General features: G+C 54.5%; 1 protein-coding gene across 2 annotated transcripts in view; it reads right to left on the bottom strand.

The window, feature by feature from the left end:
- The window catches only part of SDK2 (sidekick cell adhesion molecule 2), a 212,975-nt gene that overhangs the window by 72,254 nt on the left and 118,924 nt on the right, over positions 1-21,797 (bottom strand). For both annotated transcript variants that reach the window (XM_058676262.1, XM_058676263.1), the window contains exons 3-5: positions 15,167-15,273; positions 5,508-5,655; positions 282-415 (exon numbers count right to left, since the gene is read on the bottom strand). In XM_058676262.1, the coding sequence (XP_058532245.1) occupies positions 282-415; positions 5,508-5,655; positions 15,167-15,273 (389 nt within the window). The remainder of the gene's footprint in view (positions 1-281; positions 416-5,507; positions 5,656-15,166; positions 15,274-21,797) is intronic.

Here is a 21,797-nt window from a genome sequence, read left to right as displayed (position 1 = left end):
CACCTGTACACTCCATCTCCCTGCCCTCACCCCTCTGCAGTCCTGGTGGCCCTGCTAACAGCCATGCTTATCGTCCCCTCTCCTGCTGCAGGCTCTCAACGTGTCACAGGAGTAGGCTGCAGGCACTCCCACCCCCAGCCCTGCCTGTCTCTTGCTCCTCCTCCTTGGGAGGCTGCCCCCAGCCCACGTGCTTCCCCATCCTCCCCCACTCCCCTCAGGAGCACCTTTCTGAGATTTAATGACCCACTCCATGACAGTCCTGGGCCCTGCTGCCAACTTACTCCCAACAGCAAGTGTGATGGGTTGACTGGTCTTGTTATCCCCATTCTTGTCGTTAACCGCCTGCACATAGTAGCGACCGGCATCGGGAGCCACAGTGGACAGGATGACGAGGGTATTGTCCAGCGTGATGGCTCTGCAAGGTGGAAAAGGATTCTGTTGGCAGGGGGCCCCAGAAGTGGGAGCAGGTACCTGGGGCAAGGGCTGGCTTACCTCCTCCTTTGCCATGCTCGGAAAGAGGCTACCTGGCCCCAGCCCCAACCCGTGACTCCAACCCTTGAGGGCCTGACCCCCAGCCGCATTGGATTTGCTAAGATCCCAGCACCTGTTGGCAGCACCGGTCACCGACTCAGCTCTGAGAAGTGCCAGAGGCCTCGGGAAGCTGTCCTGGCCCCTCCTCTGCGTTGCAGCCCCCACAAGGGATATGGGACAGATGAGTGAGGATTACCCCAAGGAGAAGTGAAGTGACAGATTCAGAAAGAAACTCAGAAATCAGCCCAGGCTGACTCCAGGGTCACAGTTGCCAGCCACACAGATTTCCCCGGGCAAGGTCCTGTCTGTTTTGGTTCCCCTGCCCTGAAGCTGGGCTGGGTCAGAGGGACAAGGGGGGCTGGTTGTGCTGTGGGGAGTGAGGCTGGGCCAACTGCCTCTGCCCCACTTCCCGCCAGCTGGTACTCCTTGCTGGGACCCCTATCCTGCAGCCTGGTGGGGGGAGAGAAGGGCTTATCCAAGCAAGAGTGCCCCTTGAATATGGGTGAGATGGTGCTGGGAGCCTTGCTCACACTGCCTAGCATGCCCCCGCAGCTCCCACATTCTCCCGATGATGAACAAAACCATTAGTTTGTCAAGTGGATCTCAGGATTGTAATGCAATGTGCCCGAGACAGCTGTTAAACACCCTTAATGTTAGTTTAACAAGGACAAATCCAGTTGAATTCTTTTCAAATTTTCCCATTAGGTGACTGTTACAGTTTCAACAGGCACTCAAATGAACATCCGGCAGATGCTGCTGGCCAATGCCGGCCAACCTGGGCGTGGCCATCCCATGAGAGCTTCTGCAGCCACTTGGCTCTCACCGGCCAGGCTGGACTGGGCGCTTCCTCCTTCTCTCTTTGGTTTTGGGCTTCATTCTCCCCCTGACACCCTCACCAGAGCCGGGTTAGGAGGAAAGCAGGCCCTTCTGCTCCCCCATTTTTGGGTACTCTAATGATGCCCCCTTTCTCCTGGAGAATTCTTTTATCCTCCAGCTAAGAAGGCTGAGGGACAGGAGCCAGGCTGGGACATTTAAAAGGGACTGGATGGAGTAGGTGTGGTGATTATTTGGGCAGTCTTCTGCAGGCTCCCTTGTCTTCAGGAGGAGGGGAGCCTGGGCTGCCCACTGCACGTGCAGGGAGGGCTCTGGTTGGGGGAAGCCCCAGGATGGAGTGGCCTGGGATTTTTCTCCAGTTCTTAGGCTAAGGGATTCAGTCACTGCCTTTCCATCGGTCAGAGGCTGCCCAGCAGCTGCCATCTCCCCCTCGTCCCCATTGTGTCCCTCACCTGATGCAATGCCAGCTTCAGGGTGAACACGTTCCCACGAGCAGTGAGCCCGGGGGCTGTGCAGCTGCCAGCTTGCCCAGCTACTCCCAGGCCACAGGGAGCACAGGGTGGGGTCACAAGCCCCCAGGTGGCCCTTGTCTGTTTCATGCCAGGGCAGAGGGCTCCTGGCTCCAGCCTCATCTCGCGTTTGCTGATACTTCATCCACTCTCCTGTATCAGTGGGTCCCAGCCGGGGCAACTTTGCCCTCCAGGGGATGCATGACAATCTCACCACAACATCTGGTTGCCACGCTGGCTAGGATCTTGTGACAGAGGCCGCAGCCAGGCACTGTGGCTGAGTGAGCATCTGACAGTGTGATGGGGCCTCAGCTGGCAACAGTGGGCGAGAAAATTGCCCTTGGGGGAGTGGACCCTGGGGCTGGCAACGGTGTCAGTGGCCCATGTCCATATCAGCATCTTCTGCACGGGGCGGCTGCTGCTGGGAACCGGGGCCACGCTTCACGGCTCCCTGCATCCAGGTGTTACTGAGCTGGTGGGGGAGAAGCCGGGACATGCAGTGGCCCCTGGGCATCCCCTGCAGGGCGCCCTGCTCCTGCTCTCCCTTAGCCCGTGGAATGTGGAGGGCAGCCTCCCTCCCACCCCTGTCCTGGCCTGTCCTGGCAAGGGGATTTGGTGGGTAAGCAGCCAGCCCCCTGGGTGTGCCATCAGCAGATCTGAAGGCTGACATTGCCCAGGGCCTGAATAGAAACACAGGGAGAGGCAGAGAAGTCAGCAGGGAAGGGTGTATGTGTGATGACTGCCCCTCGACAGGGTCGCAGATACCCCTGCACCCACATGCAGAGTGCACCCAGCTTTGTCTGCAACCCAGGAGGGCTCCCTGTCGGTGACACCTACTGAACCTGCTTGGAAGAGGGATGCCTGGGAGGCGTGGGCAGCTGGACTGGGGGCTGTGTCCCAAAAGCCTTTCCTACTCCTTCGATTCTCCCTCCCAACCTGCCACACATGCTCACAGACATGCATGCACAGTTCCTAGGCAGCCAGCCAGCCCACTTCTCTGAGTTCCACAGGCCTCAATGGCTAATTCAATTACAAATAAAATGAATCACCCGCAAATGAGCCCAAAGGCCCCCAGCATGCATCTCTGTTAAGAATCTTGTCTCTTTCCCAACAATGAACAGGAGGCCTGGGGGAGGTGTCGCTAATCTCCCCCTGCCCCACCCGCTCCCCCCTCCAGCTTTCTCTACTGCTAGCGCTCAGCAGCAATTATGCAGCTCTGGCAAGCAAGCACACCAGGATTCTGCGTCCAGGGGTCCTTGCCATGCATATTAATCTGCTGTAGTTGCCGAGCTAAATCCACCCCAGAGTTCTAGTGTGTATTGGAAGAGTGTGGCAGAGGGATGTGTGTGTGTGTGTGTGTGTGTGTAAGAGGGACAGACTGGGAGGGGTGCAGGTGTATGCAGGATGTACTGTTCTGTCCTGGAGTTAGACACTGTTGGGAATGAGGGCAGAGGCTGGAGGTGAACAGAAGAGGGAAAGGGATTATGGGCATGAGGCGGGGGCCAGGGTTTCAGCTGCCCTAGCAAATGCAGTAGGGAGATGCCAACCGGCCCCATCCTGCTTCATGGCAGACATTGCTAATCGATCCTGATGCTCTTCCCCCTTTGAGTCTGGATGAAGTGTCAGAATCCTTCTCAATACAGTGTTCTGGGCAGTCACTATCAGTGATGACAACCTCAGTTCGGGCCTCTCAGGCACAGTAGTCCCCCTCTGGGACATTCTCAGTGTCCACGTGCAGGGGGCACACTGACTCCCACAGCCTGAGTCCCCCTGTTGGTCAGGGTGCCCCTGCCATCTTTCACTCCATTATGGGCTCACACCCTCCCTCCAGGTACAGGGATGTTTCCCTGCCTATTATTCTGCTTCTGTCATGTCCTTGCTCTGGCCAATGGGCTGCCATCAGAGACCTGACACATGCTTCTTCCAGTGTGGCAAGTGGATGGGGACGTGGGGTGCCCAGCTGAGTCACTCAGTCATGTAGCACAAGGCCCCTCCTGTCCGCCAACAGCCAGGTGACCGCAGCCCAGTCTAAATCTCCACCCTGCAGGCTCAGGAGCAGCCTAGTGGCTTCCTCTTGTAAGCTACTACGATGTTTTGTTACGTGGCAGTGGGTCCCGACCATGAGATGGCTGCATGTCAAAATTGCATCTGATGTCGCAGACTTTGGGAATTTTTAAAAAATCCTGATCCCCTCCAGGGGTGTCACGACATAGTAGGCTAAGCCTCTGCCTGCAACGCCAGCATTCCATATGGGCTCCTGTTACAGTCCTGCTACTCCATTCTGATCCAGCTCCCTGCTTATGGCCTGGGAAAGCAGCGACTGATGCTTGGGCCCCTGCATCCACATGGAAGACCTAGAGGAAGCTCTTGGCTCCTGGCTTTGGATCAGCTTAGCTCTGGCTGTTGTGGCCATCTTAGGGGGAGAAACTAGCAGACACAAGGCTTCTGTTTCTCCTTTCTGTGTAACTCTGCCTTCCAAATATAAATAAATACATGTTTAAAAAAATCACAATGTCCGCATCACGCAGATTTGAACAAGATGGGCACACCTTGGGATAGTCTAGGTCAGCATGTTTCAAAACTCCCAGCAACATTCAGCAGGTGAGAATCTGTCGACAAAGCGAGCGACAGGTGTGCTCACCATGCCCCGCCTCGGTGTCCGCTCTCAGATGGACATCAGCCTCATTGCTTTCCTGCCATTGTCTGTAAAATGGGCTGACCCCAGCCACCTCAGAGTTACTGTGAGGACTGCACAATGATGCTGTGAGCATGTGCTCTGGGGACAGGGAAGAAGGATGCCACAACGAGTGTCTCTGTCCCCCTGGATTGGGGCCGGGGACACTTATAGTGAGCCTGGGGCCTCTGGAGGACACAGCAGCCCCTCTGGGCCAGCAACTCCGATTAGCACGATGCCATTGTGTCAGCGCTACCATGTTCCTCTTGCCACACTGAACGTGCCCAAAGGCCAGATCTGCCCATCTGCTCCTCCACTCCCTGCACAGGCCAGGACAGACCCGGGCCAGCGTGCACGGGTGGTGGGACAAGTGGGTCGGGAGAAGGCTGGCCGGCTGGGGTCACAAAGAAAAAGTATTAGAGGGCTCGGGGTGTGGGCTGCAGGCTGCCTCGCTCCTGCCCACCAGCCAGGTCCTGCATGTCACACCCAGGGTCTTTGCACACAGGGTAAGGGGCTGTGTCTCTCTCATGCCTGTAGACCTCCCCTGGCCACATCTCCCTGTGGCTAAAACACACAGCCCTCACACCCCAATCATCTCCAGGCCTTGTCCTGTCTGCCTGAGTCTTCGGCTTGTCACCATGTGACAGGGCCCCTGTAGGTCCCTGTTAAGGTGTTAGAGGTAGTATTACTCTTTAATGGAAAGCAGAGCTGTCTCCAGGACTTCCCCAGAAAAGGGACCCAGCTACCCAAGTATGGTCCCGAGTCCTCCCAGGCACTTGGCAAGGAAGCCCTTTGTAAGCCCAACTTCTGCACCCACCCTAGGACAGCTCCAGGCTGCTGTGTCCCCAAAGGGCTGCAGGAGGCTTCTGCAGACAGGGCAGTGCCCTCCCACTACCCCGCCCAACCCCGTCCCACCCAGGGCAGGCCTCCCTCAGGGTGTTCCCGGAGCCGGTGCTCACATGCGGCTGCTGGGCGGGATCTTGCGGCCATCCCGGAACCACGTCACCTGTGGCCGGGGGAAGCTGGCGATACGTGGGGCGCGGATGACGGCAGCTTCTCCGTGGGAGACACTTTGGTACTTCTCTCCTTCCTCGAAGCTCCCCATGTCTGTAGGGGTGAGAGGGTGAGTAGGGCAGGGCAGGGGTGGTCAGCCCAGCTCCAGGCTGGGGTGTGGTGGCAGCTGATGGAGGAGGGAGGAGCAGACAGGGTGACCACAGGGAGAGGCCACCATGTCAGCCCTCCCCTATCCTCTGACCCGGCCCTTGGATCTGCCCAGTTTCAGGCTTTGGAGCCACGGACTCCTACAACAACCTCACATTTTACAATCAAAGCAGCTGCTCATAGGTGCTCCAACAGGTTGTTTCACTTAGCCAGGAAGGGTCAGAATCAGGATTTGAACTCAGATCTCAATCCAGGCAGCCTTTGCTGTCCTGTAGACACCACAGGGGTTTAGGTGTGAGGTCAGGGGCGCATCTTGGGGCCACGATGCTGTACCCTGAAGGAGAGGCCAGTGTGGGCATGCTGGAGAGAGGGGTGTCATGGGTACCTACGAGCAGAGGGCCGTTCCCTCCTGTGTGATTGCATGGCTGCAGGTGGAGGAACGCAAGGCCCACCTGTCCTTCGCCCCGCCCTGCTCCAGGTAGAGTATGCCCACTCCTTGGCAGGTGGCTTTGATGTTTCGCCAGTTAGGGAGGCAGAAAGCCGGGCAGAAACCTGCAGGAAACCCTGTTGGCTGCCGGCCTGTGTGCTCGGCTGGAGTGAGGGGTGGGTGGGAAGAGGTTCTGAAGCCTAGAGCAGCAGCTTGGAGATGGGATTCAGGAAGCAAACTTGCATTTCTTTCACAGAGGGTAACTGCACAAAATGAAGGTAGTTGCTGGCAGCATCCCTCAGGCAGTCTTGGGCCCACAGCACCCCAGATTTGCTTGATCAGAAACAGGGTTCCAGCAAGACACAGGGCACAGTGAAGTGTGTCCGCACGAGGCAGCCCTTGCTGGCAGCTTGGTCGGAATCCACCGAAGACTTAGCTCATGTGTTAAGGCCCAGGACTGCACCAGTGCAGGTGTGGGGAGGGAAGGCAGCATGTTCAGGCCACTCCTCTCACCAACTGCCCTGGGTGGGTCCAGAAGGCCCTTGGGCAGCGAGGCTCCGGGCCTTCGACTCACAGGCCACAGTGTGCCCCCTGCCCAGAGCCCCTGCCCTGAACTTGTGGCCACATCCTAAGCCACATGGCTCTCATGTTTCAACACTGACACCCCCACATCTCCCCCTCCTTCCAGCAGGAGCCCCTTAACCATCTGCATCTTGGGAATCCCGCAGGCGCCTTAACCCCTGCCCCTCCCCATGGTGAGAATATTTCAGCTGGGGATGGAGCCTGTCCTGCGTCTGCCCAGGACTGCTCCAAGGCTGCCCAGGCTGCCCAGGCTGCTCCAAGGGGAGCCCAGGTTGCAAGCTGCTACCTGCAGACGCCACGGCACATGGCTCCTATGCCTGAGCCCGTCTCAGGTTGTGCCCGGCCCCATCCTGGGTACAGCAAGGCCCTGCTTACACACACCTGCTCTCCTGACTTGGAGCTTCTCATGCACACCCACTTTGAGACCCACGCACTGCCCTGAGGCCTGGGCTTGGTTCTCGTTTGGGTCATACTCTAATCCCATGGCCTTTGAACATAATCCCACTACAAGGAACCCTCATGGCTCCAGGGCTGGTCCTTCCTTGAGCTCCCAGAAACCATTTCCCATAACCTTTGAGGGCATTTCTGCCAGGGGGCACTCTTGTTGAGTCCTTGCCAGGTCCCTTTGATGATATCACCACCCTGTCTCGACCATCTGAGCTCAAAGCCTTGGGGTCTTTGTGGTACTCCCCTTCCTGTCCAGTGTTCTGGCTCTTGGGACTAACATGCTCCGTTATCAAGGCTCCTCTCCTCCCACAGCCCTATGCCAGTCCCCGTGCCTGGGCTACTGATGGCCTGCATGGTCTCTCGGGCCTGGGTCCCACTCCATCATTCTCACACACTGCTCTTAATGTTCTCTTCTGACCTGCTTAGAGCCCTTTTCTAAATTCCCACGCCAGGCTCCCTCATCTCAGTCCGACCAGCCTTCCCTGCCTACCCCAGCACTTTGTGTTATGTAAACCAGAGGCCTCTGTGTTTGCCGGGGACCTGTCCAGAATGCCACCAGCACAGATCGTGGCTCCCACACACACCTGGGTATCACATGGCCAAGTGACACTGGCTGCAGCCACTCCTACTGTAAATTTCATAGGCAGCACATGTGATGTCAGTGGCCTGGAGGTCTTTGGGATTCCAGTCCAAATCTGACCCCCATGGCTGACCAGCTATGATGCTGGGCAAAATGTGCGACCTTGCTGAGCCTGGATTTCCTGTCCTTCAAGATGGAGAAGGAAGAGAACCTTTCACTGCACCGGGCCGAGGGTTATCTGCATCTTCCAAGGCTGTCAGGGTCACAGTTTCTTGCTCTGGTGCTCTTGGCGCTCCTCCCACCGACAGCTCTCTATTTCTAAAGATTTATTTATTTATTAGCAAGGCCAAGGTACAGAAATGGAAAGACAGAGAGGGGAGGGAGGGAGACAGGGAGGGAAGGAGAAAGCTCCCTCTTGAACCTGGGGGGCTTATGACAACAGGACCGATAGAATATTCTAGAAGCTAATGCCATGACAAGGTAGGTCATCACAGGGATGCAGCTACCCCTCAGCTCTCCTACACACACTCGCCATATTGGGAGGAAGCCCAGTGCAGCCCAAGCAGAGAAGGGAACGGCCTCCCACAGTCAGGAACTGAGGCTCTCACCAGGTGACAGCCGGCCCCAAGCCAAGACAAATGTGTGTGCGTGACGGAGCACCTGAGTCCCCAGCTCCCACAGGGTCTTCCTCTGAGACCTCGGCCCAGACATACTCTCTCCCCACGCCCTGGGCAGTTTCTAAAATCACAAGGTCTGGGGGCACAGGAAGTGGTTCCTGTACCCCACTGTGCTTTGGGAGTGACCTATAGCCACAGAACCCAGAAGAGCACACGAGAGTGCCGAAAATTCTAGTAGCTGCAGTCTTAAAGCACTGGATGGTACACATTTTTCACCGTTTAGTTTAAATATCACCTCCTCAGCCAAGATTACCTCAGACCGTCCAAACGGAGTTAAGGAAACAAAGATTTGTTGAAAGTCGACTGCAGCCTTCCCGCCTATTATCTCACTTAATCCTCGCCGTAACACAGCGAGCTCCGTTTTCATGAATACACATTTTTCATTGTTTATTAATTTCTATTACTTGGCTCTGTCTATAAAAAATTGCATCAATAAATCACCTGGGTTTCAGTCCTTACAATAATTTTTATCTATTTCAAAGATTTCTTTCCACAGAAGTCAGAAGATGTATTTGAACAATTTAAAGCAATTTCATGGCAATCGTGTTTATTTCTCCCCCTCTCTAGTTTTATTAGTTTCATTTTGCTGGGGAGGAAATTAAGGTTCATGAAGACAGAGCGGCATAGCCGATGCTAAGCAGCTAGGGCTGGGCCTACGCGGGACCTTGCTCCGCCTTCCTCCCACCCCTTTCCCAAATCAGGCCTTGAATGCAAATTACCTCCTTCTGCTAGGCAGTAGGCCTTCAGAGGTGGTGCCGTCCAGTTCTGTAAGACACCTGCCATCAGGAGGTCCCCTCTGAACCCGCACAATGCCACCACCATTGCTTAGCTCCCTGTGGAAGCCCGTCCACGGAGCAGGCACTGAAGACAGACCTGGCCCCTTGTCCCCTTGGGAACTGCAGTCTGGCCAGGGGGACAGGCAGAGCAAACAGACATGCATGGGAACACTTGGTGACATCTGCAGGCACCTGCTGAAGAGGCAGAATAGGGTTCTCCCTGGAGAAGCTGCCAGCCCAAGGGGCTGCAGCCTGGGAGGTGGGAGGCTTCCTGTCAGCACCCACAAGGGAGACCTGCATGGAGTTCTGGCTGCTGGCTCTGGGCTGGCTCAGCCGTGGCTGGGGGAGTGAATCAACAGGTGGAATACAGACGACCAGGTCTGTCTTCAGTGCCGATTCCAGAGCCTGCCTGCCCATGGTGGGACTCCAACAAAGAGCTGTGGGGCCCTGCACAGTGCCTAGCAGCTAAAATTCTCGCCTTGAACATGCCGGTATCCCATATGGGCACTGGTTCTAATCCCGGCAGCTCCACTTCCCATCCAGCTCCTTGCCTGTGGCCTGGGAAAGCAGTGGAGGACGGCCCAAAGCCTTGGGACCCTGCACCCGTACGGGAGATCTAGAGGAATCCTGGCTTTGGATCGGCGCAGCACCAGCCGTTGCGGCTCACTTGGGGAGTGAATCATTGGACGGAAGATCTTCCTCTCTGTCTCTCCTCCTCTCTGTATATCTGACTTTGCAATTACAAAAAAAATAAATCAAAAAAACAACAAAGAGCTGTGGAATGGTGGTGGTCCTGGGTGGACTCAGAGACTTGCTGTGTGCAGGTTTCTCGCAAGGAGCTGCTGGGTCTGTGCGTGGGGTGTCAGGGCCATAGGGAAGAACGTATGTGAAGGCCAGTGGGTAGGAGAGGAGGGATGGTCAGAGGAAACAGAAGTCCTTCAGGGCAGTTGGGACGGGTCGTGGGTGTGCCTGGTGGGCGGCAGGAAGGATGGGTTGTGGAGGGATGGGTGCTTGCTCTGCTTTTGTGGTTTCTGCCTGGCTTGCTTGGCTGGTGGCTGTGTGAACTCCAGGCCTGACAGTCCACGTGACACCTGGCAGGACACGCAGGCAGAGCATTCCTCAGGAAGGAGACCCCTGGTGTTGTTGTTAGATAAGTCGCTCACTACTCTATAGCCCACCAGCTTGCACTTTTTGAAAGTACAAACCCACCAATAGAAGCCTGCCAACTTGCTTTTTTAAAAAAAGTTAACAGTTAAACTGACCAATCATGACTGTATAATTATATGGAATTGGCCTGAAATGTATAAGAACCCTGTGCTCTTCGACCTGGCTCTTTTTCTTCTGCTCCTGCTGTTTCTGCTGCAGCCTCGGCTGCAGCCGTGCCCTACCCCTGCCCAGCCTTGCTGGGCTGGGGTGACGGCTGGGAACCTAGGTTAACCTCAATAAACTGCCCTTATGTGTATGCACTGACTTCAGTCTCCTGAAGATTTTCTGGGGATTGCAAAATCTGGGCACAAGACTTGTGTGTCCTCGAATGTTTATGTGGTGACGGCCTGATGGGATCAACGGGGAAGGCAGGCAGAGACGGCCTCGGTCCAGCCTCCAGCTGATTCCCTCCCCCTTTGCAGTGTGGCTCTGAGGTCCCCAGTGTCGTCCACTCTCTGTTCTTTGTCCCAGGGCTCTCTGGGTGTTCCAGGGAGCCCCTTGCTGGAGCACAGTCTGTACTGCCTGCACTGCGTGGTAAGCAGCTGCTAAGAGGGAGCCCCTGCTGCCAGATGACACAGGGAGGCCCGTGGTGCCAGGGGGTCCCGGGTGCCTTGGGAAAACTCAATCCCACTGCAGCAACAGGAAGAGATGAAAGTTCACTCTGACACTGACAGGTGCATGCTTTGTTCACACGCCAGGATATATCCCAAGGACAGAGACAGCTTTTCGAAGAAAATTCAACCTGGAAACCAAGAAGGCTCGACCTGGGGGCAGAGCGGTGGCCTAGAGAGGTCCCAGTGTCTGTGTCGTACCCTGAAGGTCTCATTCCACTTCTGGATGGAAAGCATTTAGCAATGAGGGGACCGTAACACATGCAAAAGAGCAAACATAAATTACCCAAAGACAACAACGAGCATTCTTGCCAGCCAGCCAAGGCCCGGGCCCCTCCCACCCCGGCTCCTCCCTGTGGCTCCACTCTCCCTGCAGTCAGTTTCCCTCCTGGATGCTGGGGGTGGGGGGACTGTGCCACTGTTCCTCTGCTACCTCTCCTTTTACACAGGTGTAGATTTGCAGGATTGAGGGCCTTTAGTATGTGGGGGCCCTCTGACCTAGGCTTGCTTGTTCTGCAATATTTTTCCCCTGTGCAGCTTCATCAAGATCTGGCTCATCATTTAGGCACTCTCAGGGCTGTGTAGAAGGTTCTAGATGCAACAGCGCAGGGCTGCCGACATGGGGGTCTGTTCTCTGTCCCTCAGTATCCTGCTAAGAACAGCCTCCCGAGGACCTCCTGACACACAAGGCTAAGAGTTCCACCCAGGGCTTGTGCTGAAAACGCAATTGTTGGGGGCTGACGCCATGACATAGCAGGTTAGGCTGCTGCCTGTAGTGCCAGCAGCCCATAAGGACGCTGGTTCAAGTTCTGGTTGTTCCACTTCTGATTCAGCTCCCTGCTAATGTGCCTGGGAAGGCAGCAGAGGATGGTCCAAGTGCACTAGGATGGAGTTCTAGGCTTGTCGTTTCATCCTGGCAGAGGGGAGATCCTCCCTCCTGCCTTCCCTTCTTTCTCTTTCTTGTCTCTCCTGTCTGTATTCTGTCAAATAAACCTATTTTTAAGAAAAGGCAATGGGGGGGGGTGGCTGAGCTGCGGGTTATGCACGTTACTTTTGACTAACAATGCCAGCCATTTCCCAAATCTGGACCAATTTCCTGTTTCTGCTTCCATCAGCAGGGATCTGGGCCCCACCAGCACATGATCTGGTTACCCTGTTGGTTCCGGCCACTCTGGGAGGTGTGGAAAAGCATTTCTTACATGTCTTCTTACCATGACAACAAGGTCTCTCCCCAGTCCCCGTCAAGCTCATAGTGAACCTGCCCTGGCCCACCTGTGACTTCTGTCGCATTAGGAGTAACATTCAAAGTGCCCACTCCACGGTCCCACCTCCCGATCCACCTCTTCCACTGTCTACTTCCCCTTGCTGCCCCAGCCGCCCTGGCCTCAGACACCCAAGTCCACTCAGCAGTACCGGCCCACGTACCTGGGGCCTTGCATCCACGTGGGAGACCCGGAAGAAGCTCTTAGCTTCTGGTTTAACCTGGCCCAGGCCCAGCCATGTGTCCGTCTGGAACATCTCTCTGTGTCTCTCCTGCTCTCTTACTGTAACTCTGCCTTTCAAATAAATAAAAAATAAAAATCTTTGAAAAAGAAACCAGCACTCATTAACATCCCCACACTGTTGTCCTGAACAGCCTACACTTGCTTTCCTATTCCAGGACTCGAGAAAGCCACTCTTACTGCTGGCATCTCAGCCGTAAACCCCAGCCACATGACTCAACCATATGTTGTAGGCATGGCTGCCACACTGTCTGGTAGTAGGCCGCCTCCAGGCCGAGACACACAGGGCCCTTCTGCTGCCCTGTGGTGGCTCATGGGCGTGTGTGTGCCCTGCTGAGGGCTGGAGTCCTGCAGGACCCAGAGGACGGAAGCTGCTGCAGGACGTCTCATCCTGGCAGGCTCTCCCAACCCTCCCAGCCACTCCTTCCTCTCCCCTGATGCCAGAAACGTACGGTGACTTTAAAAACACACATATTCCTGGAGGGGAAAGGAAGGGCGCTGGGTGTGGGGGGCGGGTGTGTGTGTCTTATTGACTTCTCCCTAATTGCTGTAATTAAAAACACGTAAAGAATCTTTTTTTAACGACTTTGTCGTTATCATTAGCTGGTAGCACAGCTGCCGTATTAATTTCTCATTAGAACCCAATTCACAGCCCCTCTTTGGGAAGAAGCGTAGGAAGCAGGGGTGGGCCCGGCCTGGTTTAGCATCCCTGGTGAGGGGATAATAGGGCTGTGTGGGGCAGAGAGGGCCAAGGAGGGGAGGGGTGCAGCAGAAGCAGTGTAATGGGGGTTCCCTCCCCACATCCTTTCACCTGCAGCTTTGTCTCAATCATGGCCCGTGCTTGAGCCTCACTGGTGCGTCTGGGGTCTGGGACACTCAGAATGTGCAGTGTGGGGGCTGGGGAGAGCTCAGGGTAACCCCTCCCTCTCTGGGGGTGCTGAGCCCGGGTAGAGTCAGGGTATCAGGCAACACTAGTCCCCTCCAGCTGCTTCTCCCCCAACTCCCAGACCGGGAGTCCTCAGAGGGCAGGCCTGCGGCAGCCCACTGCCTTCTCAAGGAAGATGCTGGGTGCCCCCGGGGGTCCTTACTTATTGAGGGTTTCTGTTCATGGCAGATGCACCTGTGCAGGGGTCCGCCATCCTCATCCTCCAGCCCGGGGCAGGAGGGTATGTGTAGGGTGGAAGCAGAGATCAGGCCCGTCTCTGAGCTGGTGTCGGCAGAGTCCCTCCTGTGCAGGGTCTGTGTGCTGTGAGTCATCAGGGGCCCTTGAATCCCTGTCACCATCTGGGTGGGAAGCACCAGAGCCACGTGGACACTGACCTCCCTGTCCTCTTTTGTGCAATGCAGGAAGTCAGTGTCATCTCACCTTGGGGTGTTCAACTCCCCCAAATTCCCTGTTTTACCTGAGCCAAGCGCCCCCCATTTCCTTCCCCTCTGCCCAGCTCAGGTGGAGAACGGGAACTGCAGTGCTGCCTGATGTGCTAACCTCACACGCACACGTTCACAGGTGTGCGAACAGCAGACCAATCCAGACACATCTATGCCTGTGTGCACACACGTGTGAGCACACCTAGACATGTGCACGTGTACACCCCTGCCCATACCTACACACTTGTTCTCTCCCCTCCCAACATGAACAAAGAGGCACTCTGACTCAGGCACGCACTACTGCACGCAGGTGTGCACACGCACTCTCTGCCCCCCACCCCGGGCTCTCACGCCCAGCTACGAGCAGCTCCGCAGGAGGCCTCCGAAGCCATCAGCTTCATTGATGTTGGTTTGCCGAAAGTCCCTCCCCTGCTCCAATCATAAACACTCTACTTCATCCGAGATTTCTTTTCAGCTCCCTTTCTCACCTGCCTCTCCCAGAAGCAAGCTTACCCCTGTCCTGAGCCAGTGCCTGCCCCAGAGGCCTGGATAAGCATGAAGGTGAGGGGCTTACCAAGGATGCCCACATCCCTGAGACTCACAGCATATCCTGGCCCTCTCCCTGTGGGAAATCCTGCAGGGAAGGGCCCGCCATGGGTCTTGTTTCTGGCACACGCAGCTACAATAAAAATGGTGGTGGGCAGCTACTTTGGGACCCTGGTACCTCCTTCCTCGGACAGTCCCAGGTGGCGACTGGGGCCACTGGCAGAGCTCCAGGAAGGTCTCCTACAAGGCTCTCTGTCCAGGTGGCCCCACAGACAGGCATCATTCCCCTTTCACACCGTGGGCTCCTGCACCTGCCGAGGACCACGGGACCCTGCACACTCAGGCTGAGGGGGCTGGAGAAACCAGGGCATGAAGCTCCGGCAGGCTGATGTGGCTGGGAAGGTCGTGGCTGCCGTGTCAATGTGTGACCTCAGGGGAGACCCTTAAGACAGGCGGCAAGACCCCCTCTGAGACACAAGTTACCCTCTCCTGGAATGAAGGGCACCTGGGATATTCTGGCCACATCACAGAGACACAGAACCATCTGAAGTGCAAAGCACTGACCAGCTGGTAACCCTGGTAGCTCTTGCCACTTCTAGGTCTTGGTTCCAGCAACCACAAAATGTGGGTGAGGAGAAGGGGCACCCAGTGGTGTGGGTGACTCTGGCTTTGCCCAGGGTGTGACCCCTGCCCGGGCCCCTCCCGCCTGCATGCGTGGGGTTCCACAATACTCACAGGCCACCTGCACTTCGGTTTGCCGCTGCAGCAGTGCCCCCATTCGGTTCCGCACGATGCAGCGGTAGAAGCCGGCGTGGGTGCGGTCCAGGCTGGAGATCATGTACCTAGGAGACGGGAGCAGAGGGCCAGTGAGCAGCGCGCAGAGGTCACCCTGGGTTCTGGTGTCAGAGGTCATGAAGTCACCCCCTTCTGGAATGATACCATCATTATCTACATCCTCACATCATGATATTTATTTTATTGGGTACTGACACAATTGTCAATATTCTACTATGCCAAGATCATTAAAACCAACCAACCAAAAAGCAAACAAACATCGAAGCGACTCAAGCTGAGATTTTTTTTTCCAAAAGACTAAAATTAAAAAATACCAGAGAAAGAACACATAGAAATCATCAACATTTTATTTAAAAAGAGCATTTTTGAGAAGACAAAAAGAGACCTCATCACGGCACAGAGGCAATTTTACCGATCTCCTAAAATCAAATTTGATCAAAGTCCACTGTGAGAGCCCGACTCTTCTCATTCTAGGTGCACGGCTGCCAAGTGCTGAGCCGAGCATGGCAGAGCCTATGGCTTACTCCCGACACTAACCCCCTGGCAGAGTTTCTTTCTTAGAGGTACAGAAGCTGAAGCTGAGAAATACCCTGATGTTGAACTGTAGTTCCCTTCCCTACCCTTCCCCTCTGCCCTGGGGAGGCAGCTGGGCCAAGATCCCAGAGTCCTTCTGATAGCCAGGCTGGTGGCAGGCCACTTTAGACTGGGACCACACCCCCCAGTCCCTACCTGCCTTCTTGGCCTGCATGTGTCTGTGCAGAGCTGGGCACATGTGGATGTGTCCTGGTCCCACTCTGTGATCCAGAACTCGCTGGCAGCTGGGCGTCTTATCTCTGCCCAGCTCTTATCTGTTCCTCGCCACTGCACGCAGCGCGAAGATGCCAGGATAGCAGGTGCACCAGTCCTGAAATCCTGTTTCCTCTTCTCCAGTCTTCCTCAGAGCCATCCCAAGTGCTCCTGCCTTTATCTCTCCCTTGGTGAGGGGAGGCAATCTGGAGGGGAAACTGCTTCTTTGAAGCTGTGCTGGTAACCAGAGAGGAGACGGAAAGTGGGCTGGGCTGGGAAATCTCGCTAGCTTTGAAGAGACCTCTTTACTAGGCGTCAAAGAGAAGAAAATGAATAAAAATGGCTGAAAAAAACCAGGAAAAGCTGCACAACTTCTGTCTCATGAAAGCAATTCATGCCATCCTTGCATGTCAGACTGCCCAAGACTTCCAGGTCTGGTCAAACCTGGTGTTGGCAAGCAGGGAGGGGGACTGGAGGCATGCTCTCAGCTCTGTTGGTGGTACTGCAAATTGGTCTAACCCTGGGGGAAAATCTGTCAGAATTAGAATATGCATGCTTTCTGACCCAGGAGTCACACTCTTGGGAGTTGGCCTTTTTGATAACACTTGCAACAATGTGGAAAAAAAAAAATAAGATACATTCTAGGATGTTCACTGTAGCATTGCTTGTAATTGCCGAGGTCAACGGATTAAAAACTGGGATCAACGGAAAAGTGCATCAGAACGGGACTGGATCAATACATGATGCTGCCGCCACAGACTGAAGGAGAAAGCCTGCCGGGGGTGGAAGAGGAGCTTCTCTGGGACACAAAGAAAACGCAAGGCCATGGCCATGGGGTGGCGGGAGGAGGCGAGGAGGGAGAGATGTAGGAGGGATGAGGATGGGGGGTAAGTTTTATGAATAAATACAAAGTAGCCAGAGGCTGAACAGTATTATAGCAGATTGCTCAGGCCAAGAATGATAACACAAGCTGTTAATGATACAAGCCACCAAATCCTCAACTACGCTTTAGAGCACGCAAATGAAGCCAACAGAAATCACTCGCTTGTTGCAACAAAGGCAGTGTCGGTGGGTGGTGTGATGACATGACAGTGTTTGGTATGCTATGATTTGTGTAAACTGAGATACCATATATACTTATATGTGTAGGTATACAAAGCCACACGTGCAAATACATAGCAAGGTGGATTCATACACATGTTGGTATGTACAGAGCATGTTTTAAGAAGATAGATTGATTTATTGGAAAGGCAGAGTTAGAGGCAGACAGAGAGAGAAAGAGCTCCCATCTGCCGGTTTACTCCACACACATCCACAGTGGTCGAAGACTAGGTTAGCCAGAAACAACAGCTGGGTCTCCCACATGGGTGGCAGGGGCCTAAGCACCTAGGTCATCTTCTGTTGCCTTCTCAGGTGCAGCAACAGGAAACTGGTTGGGAAGTGGAGCAGTGGGTGGGACCTGAACCGATACTCCAATATGGGATGCTGGCGTCACAGGTAGTGGCTTATCCCGCTGTACCACAACACAGGCCCGCCTCCATGTAACATTTTTGGGGACAGACACTCCAGAACCCGATGTCCTCTCTGGGAGAGGAATCGGGCTGGGTGGAGTGGGGGACATCTGCTTCTTGAGTTTATGCCTTTCCGTGCCCTCAGGATTTTCTTTATTGTATGCATATATTGCTTTTATTTTAAAAATAAAATTAAAAAAAATGCACTTTGTGCATATAATTTAAGTACACATTCTAAAGAATGCTCCAGAGACTCATCAGATCTGAATTTGTCTGCAGATGTTAGTGGTATGTTGCGAGACAAAAACTTTAATAAGAACGCCCATCTTCTACACAAGGCTCCTTGCCCATGGGCTCCAGCCAGGGTCCCCTCCACCCCCAGACCCGCCAACGGGTCACGAGCAAGGCTGCTGGGCTGCTGGCCTGTCCCCACTCTGGCCAGCATCAGGATGGTCCTCGTTGTCTGTTGGGCTTGTCCCTGGGCTGCTTTTGGCCCTCCTGGGAAGACTATTTCTGGTGTGTAGGCAACATTATTTAAAGTAACAGTTCTGCCCACTGCCTTTCTCTCAGGGAAACCCGCTCCACTCCACCCAGCCTGCAGCCCTAGGCTCCCCTCCTCCCAGGCCTCCCAGACAGCGTGAGAGGCAGTTGGCTAGTGTCTCGGCTTGCAACTCCAGCCCACTGCAGGCTTCCCCGAGGGTGATAGTCACAGCACTCATTATTCCCATGGTGGTCTCTATCTACCAGGACACACTCGGCTCACAGCTCTGCCTGTCCCATCCACCATGGCTGCCAGCCCAGCGGGGAACCAGATGAGCCCAGCCCTGCCCGGGTCTTCACCAGGGACAGAACAAATGACTTCTGGAGGAAGCACGGGCTCTTACCTGCCTCATCCAAGGGCAAATGTGGTGTTGGAGAAAGTTCCTGGGCTTGGCAGCCGGGGAGATGTAGACTTGACTTTCACTCATGCTGGGCAAGTGTGGGAACCTGACCAACCTTGGTCTCTTCCTCTGTCACAGGGAGGCCATGATGAACATCTTGGATGCCAAGTGCCATGTGAGGCCCTGGTCACTGTTGGGGTCCGTGCAGTGGATGTTGGGACAGGAAGGTGTGAAGAGTATTGTTCCATTGCAGGCAGGGCCACAAGGAACTTCCCGCTGTGAGGCAGGGCCCAGAGGATGTCTCTACAACCACCTGAGTGCAGCTCCACCTTCCTTTGCATGGACACCGGACCACCCTGCGGGAGAATTCTAATCCATTCAGGCATTGTTTGCTGCTGTGGAGTTGGCTTTTTACTCAATGTGAGCTTGGAGGTTAATGTCAATAATAATGTCTTGCAAAAGGGCCTTCTATTATTCGTACTGTCTTGGCTGTCCCCATTGACCTTATGCTAATCAAGGGACCTATATTTAGGGTTTCATTCCTTCCTTGATCTTTAGGTTCTCCTTTTCTTTGTGATACATTTCTCCCCTTATGCTAATCAAAGGACCTGTATTTAGGGTTTCATTCTTTCCTCCATCTTTAGGGTCTCCTTTTCTTTGATACAAGATGAAGTTGTAGAATAAGAATTGTTGTTGGAACTTCTATTGTTTTTAGGTAAAACAAATGGAAGAATTATCCTTGGAAACACCCACCTGACCATGACGTAAAAACTCTGAGCCAGAATTTGACCGTTTCTGTATAAGTGAAGCGGACAGCTTTCTCGCACTGTCCGTTATGATCATGAAATCATAGTGGTCCGTTTCTTTCCCCTTTACGCCTCATCCACGCACCCTTCTCGAGTTCCGAACTCAGCTGGAGCTGGACTTCGGCAGGTCACCAACAGCTGGTCCGCAGCAGGTGCCACAAAATGCTTGTGCAAATGGGTGCAGGTGCACAAGGCCGTGGGGGAGAGGTCAGGAGATTCAGATAGGAGGGCAGAAGGGCACAGCTGAGGCTTCCCCAGAGCGGGCACGCAGCACAGACTCCAAGTCAAGCACCAGAGAGCAGGGACTCCCTTCCCTGGCACATTTTTTCACCCCCCCACCTGCAAGGCCCCTTGCCTTCTGCAACCTGCAGTTACAATGGCCCAAGCCTGGATCTTCCCCAGGGATAACGAGCAAGGAGTGGGGACAAGCAGCCCCTGCCTGGTTAACCGCTCCAGTGAGGAACAGTTGCAGGGGCTGCTACTGCACATGGGCGCTCGGCACATCCAGGTCCTTCGTAAAGAGCCACGTTATTTGCATAGTCACTGTAGGACATATAGTCATGTGATTGAAAACATAAGCCATCCAAGAAGAAGGACACAGCGGCCTGCCTGCCTCCTTAGTGCCTCCGCAACCTCCCCAACCTCCCCAACCTCCAACTCCTGGGGAAACCTCTGCTCTTAGTTCCTTGGATATCTTTCCAGAATTTTTTTTAAAGATTTATTTTTATTTTAAAGGCAGAGTCACAGAGAAGAGACAGATAGGTCTTTCATCCGCTGGTTCACTACCCAAATGCCCGCATGGCAGAAGCTGAGCTGATAGGAAGCCACGAGCCTGGAGCTTCCTTCGGGTCTCCCATGTAGGTGCAGAGGTCCAAGGCTTTGGGCCATCCTCTGCTGCTTTCCCAGGTGCATTAGTAAGGAGCTGGATTGGAAGTGGAGCCACGGGACTCAAGCCAGTGCCCATGTGGGGTGTTGGTGCCACAAGAAGAGGCTTAGCTTGCTACACCATGACATCGGCCCCCAGAACTTCTTTATGCAGATGCCAAGCAAGCTCAAATTTCTAATCCCTCCCACTGGCCCTTTATAAGCAGGGGACAGGGCCTCTTCATGCCAGGCTCTGCGCCTTGTGCTCTGCAGTGATCCCGGAGAGCCTTCCCAGGGCCTCACGAGCTTTCCTCAGCTCTCTGACAAATCCAGGGAATGTAGGAAGGGTGAAGGCAGCTCTGTCCAGTGGGCAATGAGCAGGAGGCAGTGTGAAGCCTTAAAGGCAGGGCTGGGAACTAGGGCAGCCAGAGGACGGAAAGGGATGACACTGAGAGCCCACACCGTCCTCCCTACTCCCATCCCTTGGCAAGGGGCCCCACCCATCCATTCTACCCAGGCCAAGACAGGGTCCCTGGGCGGGGAGCACAGGCTCAGTGTGGGGAGACTCCCTGGGACAGATAATTGGATTTTTAGAGACAAGAGGAGAGCAGGGGAGAAAATAACTGCCTAACAAATGTGGCCTCGTCTGCGGTACCCGGGAGACACGTACTGCCCTTTGTGGTTGGAGTCCTTGAGTGTCACAGTTGATATTTAAAATGATTCTTACTCACATTAAATAAGATATTTCAATTCCACGAAGCTGTCAGGAGCTGATGCGGACACCAGAAATAATAGGCACCCTCTCCTTGTGTTGTCCTCGTTAATAAATCAGATGCCTAGAGACACGCACGGCGATGCTCGTGTGGACAAAGGGGTTTTGGGGACACACACACAGCCCACGGATGTACACCACCCAGGTGTACATTCATGCACACTTCTGTGCATACACATGTACACTCATAAAACCTACCCAATGAAAGCTCACACACACATGAGGCATGTGTGAACACACCTACCAGCAAGCACACAGGCACACAGAGCCAACATACATACACCACTCACACACACACCATGACATACACACACCTGCCAGCCTGCATGTGTATGCACACATCACATGGATGTGCACACACCCACACACATGCATGCGTAATATAAGCACACACATGCCCACATGAACACAAATGCACATATGAGTACAATCCACACAAAGGTATGCACCCATATATACAAGAGTACACACACCTACACACATGTACACACTCATACACATGTGCTTGCACTAGGCTTCTCTTCAAGTGAACTGTGTTAAGGGACAGAAGACAGCTGAGTAGCCACCTCCCCTGGGGGCTCTGCCTGCTACGTGCAGGTGACATGCACACAGCTAAGGCCATCGCAGAGGTAGGCCATGGGTACAGGCTCCCTTCTCTCATCCCCTGGAGACTCTGCCAGCCAGTGTGGGGGCGTGTGTGCACCCACGTGTGCCTCCCCTCAGACACCTGTGGCCATACCCTGAACTCCTTCCTGCACCAGCAGACCTAGGTGGGGCTCACAGAACTGGCCAGTGTGGAGGTGGCTGGTGAGAGGAGGATGCCTCTGCCCTGTGTGTCAGCTTTTACTAAGACCCTTCAGAGAGATGTCAGGGGAAAAGAACATGTGTCAGATAATAAATAACAGCAATGACACATGCCCGGAGTGAACGTAATCACTATTCTAAGAAACG

The sequence above is a fragment of the Ochotona princeps genome, chromosome 17, assembly GCF_030435755.1.
Source record: "Ochotona princeps isolate mOchPri1 chromosome 17, mOchPri1.hap1, whole genome shotgun sequence".
NCBI classification, from domain to species: domain Eukaryota; kingdom Metazoa; phylum Chordata; class Mammalia; order Lagomorpha; family Ochotonidae; genus Ochotona; species Ochotona princeps.
The sequence above is the reverse complement of the archived record's forward strand: the minus strand, read 5'-3'. Positions and strand labels throughout refer to the sequence as shown.